General features: G+C 54.9%; 1 protein-coding gene across 4 annotated transcripts; it reads left to right on the forward strand.

Annotated features, from left to right (window-relative positions):
• Positions 1-4,180: 4,180 nt before the first annotated feature.
• Positions 4,181-9,088, forward strand: ELOVL1 (ELOVL fatty acid elongase 1). Of its 4 annotated transcripts, XM_082344954.1 has the most exons (9): positions 4,222-4,355; positions 5,099-5,189; positions 6,891-6,950; positions 7,138-7,328; positions 7,506-7,586; positions 7,710-7,766; positions 7,856-7,961; positions 8,045-8,181; positions 8,358-9,088. In XM_082344954.1, exons 3-9 carry the CDS (start codon positions 6,905-6,907, stop codon positions 8,577-8,579), a joined length of 840 nt encoding a protein of 279 aa, XP_082201080.1. In that variant the 5' UTR covers positions 4,222-4,355; positions 5,099-5,189; positions 6,891-6,904; the 3' UTR covers positions 8,580-9,088. The 4 variants fall into 4 exon arrangements, with proteins under 4 accessions (XP_082201079.1, XP_082201080.1, XP_082201081.1 ...); XM_082344953.1 differs by lacking the exon at positions 5,099-5,189 and having other exon boundaries at positions 4,181-4,355; XM_082344955.1 differs by lacking the exons at positions 4,222-4,355; positions 5,099-5,189 and adding an exon at positions 6,227-6,291.
• The last annotated feature ends 67 nt before the right edge of the window (positions 9,089-9,155 follow it).

Below are 9,155 nucleotides of genomic sequence, written 5' to 3' on the forward strand. Positions count from 1 at the left end.
TGATAACCTCCCCTGGATTGTCCCCTCACCAAAAGCCTTCCCTTTTCTCTCTCCAGAGCTCTTCCTGCACATTCTATCACAGCCCTCTCCCCCAAGCTGAGTTTCTTTACTTCAGTTCAGTGAACACTGAACGATACCCATAGTGCGTTGGCACTGGCTACCTACGATGGATCAGACCTTGCCCCTGACCTCTCAAGGGTCCAGGCAATCCCCAAATTCCAGATGGTGTGATGACTGTTTGCATGCAGTGTCTCTCTTCTGCTGGCCGGATGTCTTTCCTTCCGCCAAGGTCCCAGCCATAGGCAGAGGAGGCTAGCGAGCTAAGGCCCAGGGACCTGCAGAATGATTAACTGATGAGCCCTTCACCCTTGTCTTCACCCCCCTGTCCTCACGGACTCAGCCCTCTGCTCAGCTCCTCTGTGTGGGTACCGTGTAGAAAGCGCCCTTTGTCCTTTACAGGATGGGGAAGGGAGAAGCTTGACACAGGCCCTGGGAGGCTGCTTCCCTTTCTACCTGCCACTCCCGCTGTCTCTCAGCCTCGACCCTCAGTGCCTGTTGTTCTCAGCCGGTTCCCCTGCGTCTCCCATGCCCTGTTCCCTCCACGGCTTCACCTGCTCCCTCCCTCACCCACTCATGCACATACAGGCATACCTTTTCCCATTTTTTCCTGCTTCTGTGATCCCATTTACCTTTAGTTTTCCTGCAGAAACATATAAAGCTGCATAATCGGGGAAACAGAGTTGTTAGCATTCATACAGATGGTGGTTTTCAGGCTGAACCTTGGAGATGGTAAATCAGTAGTTTATCTTCTGGGGAAAGAGGATGGAGAAAGGCCCCTCAGAGAGCCGTGAGTGAGATGTGAGTCAGAGAGGATGGGGCCGAGGGGAGGTTGTCACGTCACTTCCCGTTAGTCAGGAAAGTGCCAGGTATTTCAGGGGGAGTTTCAGCTGTTGGACTGCCTATTCTTCCCTACCCACACGCACACCTGGCCTTTATCCTTATCAAGACAATTCCTGGACCCCTTCAGCTTCTCCAGTTCATCAGCCTGCCCCTGGCGTAGGTACGCTTCTGCGGACCCTCTTACCTCCAAGGCCTTCATCCTAGCTTCTCTGCAGGTCCCAAATGGTCCCATTTCCTCCCAGTCCACTGACAAAGTTATCCTTCTTTTCTGTATATTTCAGCCTGTGAGGTGTTCTCTCGAGCCAAAGGTTAACCCCTCCGTGTGTGCTGGATCTCATTGTCTTTCACACAGCACATAAACACACTCGAGCCTCTTCCCATTAAAAACAACCCTTAGAATCAATCTGGAGATGAGAGCCAGGCACTGATATTTTTAAAACTTCCCAGGTGATTCTAGTGTGTAGCCAGGGCTGAAAAAGATAAACAATTAAATCCAAACTTCTTACCAAGCGAGGCATACAGGGCTCTTCATAACTGACTCTTGCTGACATTTCCCCCTTACCTATACGACCTTTGGGCTGGAGCCACACCAAACCTGCCACATCTCCTGCTTCTACGCCTTCACACACATGCTTCCCTCTTCCTGGAATACGTTTCCCTGCCTTCTAGAAAGCGTCCTTTAATGCTCAGCTTTGGTGTCATTTCTTTGAAGCCTTCAAGAACTAATCCCCACCTTGGGGTAAGCTGCCCCCCTCGGTGCTCTCTTAACTCTCTGGGTTTATCTCTGTGGGAATACTCACCACACGCTTCTGTAAATCGTTAATTTATATGTCTGTCTTCTCGTCTAGACTGTGAGTATTTTGCAGTAACCCCAGGGCCATGGAGATACCATCTTGTAGGACCTGGGTAGGTGGTGTATATCAGATATTTGAAGACGCTTTCTCCTAGGACTAGGACAAAAGCTGAAGGAAGTGAGTCTTTGGGCATGTTCATTCATGTAGTCAGTGGGCATTTACTGAGGAATTGCTGTGGTCATTTACCCGTGTGGTCCAGGTGAGTAATGGATAGTTGAAGTTCTCTATCTCCAACGGACCTCTGGAACTGTTTCATCGTTTATAATAGTCTACTTTGTTCGTCTCTAGATGGACACTTAGTCCAAAACCTCTCAATAGTGCTCTCTGAACAGTGCTTTGCACACAGTAAGCATTTAGGAAATGTTTGTTAAATGAATGCTCATGAATCTACATACAAGTATATACCTTCTTGCTTCCCCCCTTGTCTATGATATGTCAAGATAGAAGCAGTGCTGAGCACTTTACATGGGTCATCTCCTTTAATCTTCACAACAATCCTATGAGACAGGTACTGTTGTTCACATTTTATGGAGGTTCGGCCACCTACATTAAGTCATATAGGTACTAACTAGAAGATTTAAATTCAGGCCTTTGGAGTTACGTGTGACCCCCAAAGCCACTGAAGTATACCTAACACAGTAAATATTTATTGACTCAACAGATAGTGCCACCCCAAGGGAAGTAGAAAGTCTTTTGAATTCTTAACGTTTTCCCCACTTGACTCTGGGTCCCTTGACCTCTCTTCTACCTCTCATATTTCTCATTCACTCTAATATTCCACAAACATTGTGGAGGGTCAAATGAGTCTGACATTAGGCCAGATGCTAGAGGTACAGAGACAACTAAAACATAGTGAGGGGGCATGCAGATAATTGCATTGCAGGGAGATTGTGGAAGCGAAGGCAGGGACTGATTTATTGCCTGGGTGAGCGGCTTGTATCTTGTGTTGAGTTAGGAGACAAGGCTTGGAGGGGTGGGGGGATATGAAAGACGCTGATATCCTTGGGGAACAGTTGAAGCATAGGACGTGGCCCAGGAGAATAGCACTGGTAGAATGGGAGGCTGAGGGCCAGATCAGGTAGCCCTTCGTGTACCATGCTAAGAAGTTTGAGCCTTTTGAATAGTTGAATTCTTTTGCCATTTCCTTTCAAGCGTAGGTACTAATGGGCTAGATCATAGCTGTACTTTGGCTCTGACCTCTTAACTCTAAGCCTAAACTTCCACATAGCTAGATCCCACCACGGACGAATACACTGTTTCTTCCAAACCACCACCTCCTCTGAATTCCACGTGTACATCATACAATCCTGTACGCAGTTATTAGCAGTTTCAGGAGCTGCTGGAGATACAGATTTCATTTCGCAGAAACCTAGTCCTCACCCCCAGTAGTTCAGTCTAGTTGGTGAGTGTATGGAGGAGGGAGGGGAGAGCGCACGGAGCCAGATTCGCAGCTAAGTGTACAGAGAGGGTCCAGCTGTCTTGGGGAAATCTCCAGTGTCTGCTTCTCCAATCCCGTCAGTTTCCAAACCTTCTTAGGTCAGGGTGCTCTCTCACCTGGTCTCCCCCCCAGTACCCTCATCTCACTGGATGCCAGAGCAAAGTGATTGGGCTAGACAGTAAACCCCATGCAGGGACGGCACCTGCCTTGTTCATTGATGTGCCACCAGCACTTAACCCCGTAGGTGGTCGATAAATGTGATGAATATTTAACAATACAGGTCTGATTATAGCCTCCTCAAAACTCATCAGTTTCTCCTCTGCTTCCAGAATAAACCAAACTGCTCCATTTGTCCTTCAAGACCTGCTACATTCAGCTACAGCCGCCTTCACTTCCCTTTTTTTCCTTTCACTACCTTGAAGGCCAGTGTAGCCAGTGATTCACTAACTGTTGCTGCCCCAGGCTATTGTATTCTCCCACCTCCAGTCCACACAATCCTCTCAGCAACTCCTAACGCTAGGCTCATCCAAGTTTTTGGTCTGGTAGGGAAGGCTTCTCCGCGCAGCCTCTCCCTCGGGCTGAGACCTCCCCGCTGCCCCGAGTCCGCTCTCCGCACACATACAGGCTACCTGCAGCCCACCCCTCCGGTCCCACCATCTAGAGAGGGAGCTCTTTGCGGGGAAGGCTGACCCTGGAACTTTTCCCAGGGTCCCAGGCCGGGTGGACCGGCCACGAAAGAAGCTGTATTGGTCTTGTTGGTGGATAAACCCCCTGAGAGCCCAGAATGAGGCCATGCGCGGGCCGAACGTCAGGAAGGCGCAGGGTGCAACTAGGGCGAGCCGGGGCCAGGCTGCGCGAGCTGACCGAGACGGGAGGCGATGCGGCGGGAAGGGGTGGGGAGCAGGGGCTGGGCGTGCTTCCTGCCCAGGGCCCGGCGGCCCGCCCCCACCCCGCGGGCTGAGCAGAGACGGGGCTGGTCGGCCCCTCCTGCCTCAGCCCGCGGCCCAATCAGCGGGCGCCCCCCACCAGGCCCGCCCCCTCCCCCTCTGGTGACAGAAAGTCGGCCCAGCAGATGAGGAAGTGGCAGGCAGCCTGGCCCTGGGGACACCTCTCCGGCCCTGCTCCTCCCGAGCCCTCCACGACTGCCCGCCTGGCCCCCACTGGTGAGTCGGGACCTCCCACGGCGGGCTTGCCACGTGCTCAGGCCCCTGACCCGCTGGGCCGCCCGGCCTGCCCTGCCCTGCCCTGCCCAGGCTGTGGGCGAGGCCGTTCCTGGGGAGGGTGGGTGGGAGGTCCCAGCTCTCCGGGGCTGGGCCTGCCCAGCAGCCTCCCTCCCGCCGGGCCCCCATTTGCTTGAACCTGGGCCTTCCTCTACCACCTCCTTCTCTTGCCCCTCTCCCCCTCTTACTCCTTCCTCCCCTTGGCGCCCTTGTGCACCGCCCCCGCCCCCTTCCTTTGCCTGTCTGCCTTTCCCTTCCATCCATCTGAAAGGAAGGAAGGACCAGACTGAGTTCCCCCACTGGGGACACACCCAGATTCTGCTCAAACTTGGGGAGAGGTCCTTCCAGAAGCCTCGAGCCACCCCTGACCTCCAGGGTGCATGCGTGTGTGGGCTGGGGGGAGGTGAACTTGGGGATGGTGGCTGAGAGAGCCTGGGAGATAACAAGCTGGCAAGCTCACATGGGTCGGGGAGGAACTGTGTGTTAGAGCACGTGCCTCTGGGTAGGCCCTACCCCAGAATAAGCAGCCAACAAAAGTCTGATTGTGAATGAATGAATGAATGAATGAATGAATCAATGAAGAATGGTGACTGCCATCCGTGAAAAGAGAGCTGTGGGTGTGCCTGACCCAGGACAGGTATATGTCTGCACACAGTGTGGGTGATGTTGGGTTCGTTCACCTGCAGGTGGGCTGTGTGAGTTTTTGTATGTGACCACATTCATCTGAGACTCAGACGTGTGAGGAAACCTGCGTTTGAGCACAAGCACTTGCACATGGTAATGCGGGTCCTGTGAAGGAGTGTGTGTGAGTGTTTGGGTGTGTTTGCCAGTGTGAACGTAGTTAGGAGCAGGCCTGAGTGTTAGAGACCATGCATGTCAAAGTCCATGAAGACTTGTCCGGGTGGTCAGAGTGTCAGAGGAGGGCACTTGCAGCCTGCAGGAGCCAGGTGGGCTCTGCGTGCACGTGTGTGCTATAGCCACTGGCGAGTTGTCGTTGGTGGCGGGGAGCTGTGACAGGGGCTGTGTGTATGGGAGGACTTGGAGCCTGACCTTGGTGGAGCAGTTGTGGGTCGGCAAGGAAGTTGGGGGAGCGTCTGTGACATGTGTGTGTGAGGGGCGCGTGTGCAGCCTCCGTAGCTGTGTCAGAAGGTGTGTTCTTCACTTAGTACCTGCACAGGTGCTTCTCTGGGTAGAGGGAGCCTGGCCGACCAGAGTGCAGGCAGCTCGCAGAGCATCTCCTGTCCTGGCTGTTGGGGGAACGTCTTGCTCCTCCAGGACTGCCTCCGCCTGGGCCAAGGCTTTTGTGTCCCTGTGAGCCCTCCCCCGACATGCCTTCAGGCTCTGAGGGGAAGAGGGCCTAGCCCATTACGACCCCCTCCTTGAGGGAGGGCAAGATTCCTGAGACCTCCCCCACGCCCCACCTCCTCACATGCCACTCCCTGCCCCTCCCTGGGAGAGAAGGGTGACGGTACCCATTCTGAAGTAGGACAAACTGAGAATCTATGCCTAATTTAGGAGGGGATGCTGGGTGTGGGTTTTCAGCAGTTCTCGTTGGGCCAAGGCTAGGCCTGGGGCTGGCGTCCTGGGAGGTTTCTAGCCAAAACCTAGAAGCTTAGCTCATCTGACTGGTCTGGGGTGGGTGGGTGGTGAGTCCTGGGCTTTACTTGGCTTTCTCAATCCTGGTGGGTCCCCCAGGTACTGACCTGTGGCCTGGACCCACCCTCCACCCCATGTGCAGTACAGCGGGGTGGGCAGAGGGCGGGGCTGCTGCCAGATCTAGTCAGACAGGTGGAGCCGCCAGGGCAGGAGTCTCAAAGAGCCAGGCTCCTGGAGAGGGAGGGTGAGAGGAGAGCGCTGGAGACGAGAGGAGAGGCTGGAGGTGAGAGCCAAGGAGGGCAGAGGAGAGCCTGAGGGGGTGACTCAGCAGGGGAGAGGACAGGAGGGACCATCCCGCGAGATGTGCATCCTGAAATGGGGCAGGAGAAGTTGAAGGGGGGGGATCCCTGGAGAGAAGGAAGACCCCAGGGCTGGGGAGGTGAGGGACTGGCGAGGAAGGGAGAGGAGGTTCGTCTGGAGATGAGTCCCCTGTTGGTAGGAGGGAAGACTCTCTGGAAAGAGACCAGACATTGAGAGTCCTCTTGTGGAAGAAGGGAGGGGAGGTCAGGAAGTGAAAATCTCTGGAGAGGAGCAGAGCGTGAGGAGGGGCGAGGAAGGTGTGGAGAGGAAGGGCGGAGGAGCCCTTCCCAGGCAGGCAGGGTATGCGGGAAGCAGACCCCGCCCCCCGCCCCCCACCCCAAGCGGCCTCCTCCTCACCCTAGTCCCCAGCAATTCCTTCCTCTCACTGCTCTGTCCTCTCTGCAGTGAGCTGCTGGGGTTGTCCCGTCTGGTCTGTGTCCTGTCTGTGGGTCAGGGGTGGAATTGGGGGGATGGGGGAGCACAGTCGGCCCTGTCTGACACCCATCCTCCCTACCTCGCCAGAGTCCTTAGCCAGGATGGAGGCTGTTGTGAACTTGTACCAGGAGATGATGAAGCATGCAGGTGAGATGCTGTCCTCCAACCCTTTCTCCCTCCCACCCTGGGATCCCTGGATCTAGGGCTGTCTCCTAATGGTGGAGAGTCCCTTCAAATCCCTTGACCCTTTGTGACCTGACCTCATGTCTGCACACCTGGTGGGGACCCTTTGGACTCTGTGACCCTTCCTGACTCCTTTGACCCTTATTTACAGATCCCCGGATCCAGGGCTACCCTCTGATGGGGTCCCCCCTGCTAATGACCTCTATCCTCCTGACCTACGTGTACTTCGTTCTTTCACTTGGGCCTCGCGTCATGGCCAATCGGAAGCCCTTCCAGCTCCGCAGCTTCATGGTTGTCTACAACTTCTCACTGGTGGCATTTTCCCTCTACATCGTCTATGAGGTGGGCCCCCAGGATGCCTAGGCTTTAATTCCTGCCGGCAGGATAAGGGGCAGGCCCTGGGGCCAGAGCATGGCATCTCCTTTCCAGAGAGGCTCAGCTCTATTTCTCCGTCTAGAGAACAGAAGAGATTTGGGGGAGGGAGGGAAGTCTGGCGGTCTAATCCACACCCCTTCATAGTTCCTGATGTCTGGCTGGCTGAGTACCTACACCTGGCGCTGCGACCCAGTGGACTTTTCCAGCAACCCAGAGGCACTGAGGGTAAGTGGGGACGGAGGCCAGGTCCTTAGCAACCTGGGGATAGGAGCAGTTTGGACGTGCCCTGTGCTCATGAGCCAGTTTAGAGGCTCTTGGCGGTCCTAAGGCTGCCCTGACTTCTTACAGATGGTTCGGGTGGCCTGGCTCTTCCTGTTCTCCAAGTTCATTGAGCTGATGGACACGGTGAGTAGTTACATGAGATTCGAGAACTTGTGGGGAGAAAGGAGTGAGAGGCCCTGCCTCTGAAACCCCTTACCCCACTCTTCTCTCAGGTGATCTTTATTCTCCGGAAGAAAGATGGACAGGTGACCTTCCTACATGTCTTCCACCACTCAGTGCTTCCCTGGAGCTGGTGGTGGGGGATAAAATTTGCCCCAGGTGAGTGGTGAAGACCACTGGGGGAGGAGGGACGGGCACTGGGGACCGGAGGCCCAACTCAGGTCCTGATTGTCCATGCACAGGAGGAATGGGCTCTTTCCACGCCATGATCAACTCCTCTGTGCACGTCGTCATGTACCTGTACTATGGATTGTCTGCCCTTGGCCCTGTGGCTCAGCCCTACCTTTGGTGGAAAAAGCACATGACAGCTGTCCAGCTGGTGAGGGGCCTGAGCCTGACCTACAACCGTCCCCTCAACATTCTGGTCTGGATCCTACCTTTAGCCAGCTTACTTCACCTTTGACCCCAGCCCTCCCTGCTCGGCATTCTGTTTCTCTACCCCCTTTCCCTCCAGTCCTCTCACTGTGCCCTTTGACCCTTGCCTTTCTGTCCTAGATCCAGTTTGTCCTGGTCTCGCTGCACATCTCCCAGTACTACTTCATGCCCAGCTGTAACTACCAGTATCCAATCATCATCCACCTCATCTGGATGTACGGCACCATCTTCTTCTTGCTCTTCTCCAATTTCTGGTATCAGTCTTACACCAAAGGCAAGCGGCTGCCCCGTGTACTTCAGCAAAATGGAGTTCCAGGTACTGCCAAAGTCAAGGCTAACTGAGAAACATGGCCTAGCTAGGCGCCCACCTAAGTGCCTCAGGACTGCACCTCTGGCAGCATCTGTCATTGTCCTCCCCAGCTACACCTGTGACCAGGGCTTATGTGGTCAGGACTGAGCAGGGTACAGGCCCTCTGCTCCCCACAGCTGGTACACAGGGACCACTGCTTCCATTCCTCTTCTCCTGGCCAGCCCCAGGGACATGGCCTCGTTGCCCTCTGCCATTCCAGAGCCAGGGGCTGAAAGGGCTGGACACTTATTTCCCCCTCCCTGCCTTACACGTGGGAGAGGAGCACTCAGGGCTGGCCCCCACCAGGGTCTTGTGGCCTTTTTCCTCACACTGAAGAGGTCAGCAATAATCTGTCACTGTGGACCCAGGCTCCCTCCTTCTCCACCCCACACTGAAGTAGGAGCTTCTTGGCCAAAGGTCAGGGTGGTGGGGGCCTGGGAATACAGCCTGTGGAGGCTGCTCACTCCTTATGTCTTCATTAAAAGTGACAGAGGAAACCGCTGAGGCTGTGTGTGTACATGTGTGAATGGAGGAGGTGGGTACAAAGCCTGCCAGCCTGTCTGCAAACA

Source organism: Balaenoptera borealis (genome assembly GCF_965194805.1).
Source record: "Balaenoptera borealis genome assembly, chromosome: 1".
NCBI classification, from domain to species: Eukaryota; Metazoa; Chordata; class Mammalia; order Artiodactyla; family Balaenopteridae; genus Balaenoptera; species Balaenoptera borealis.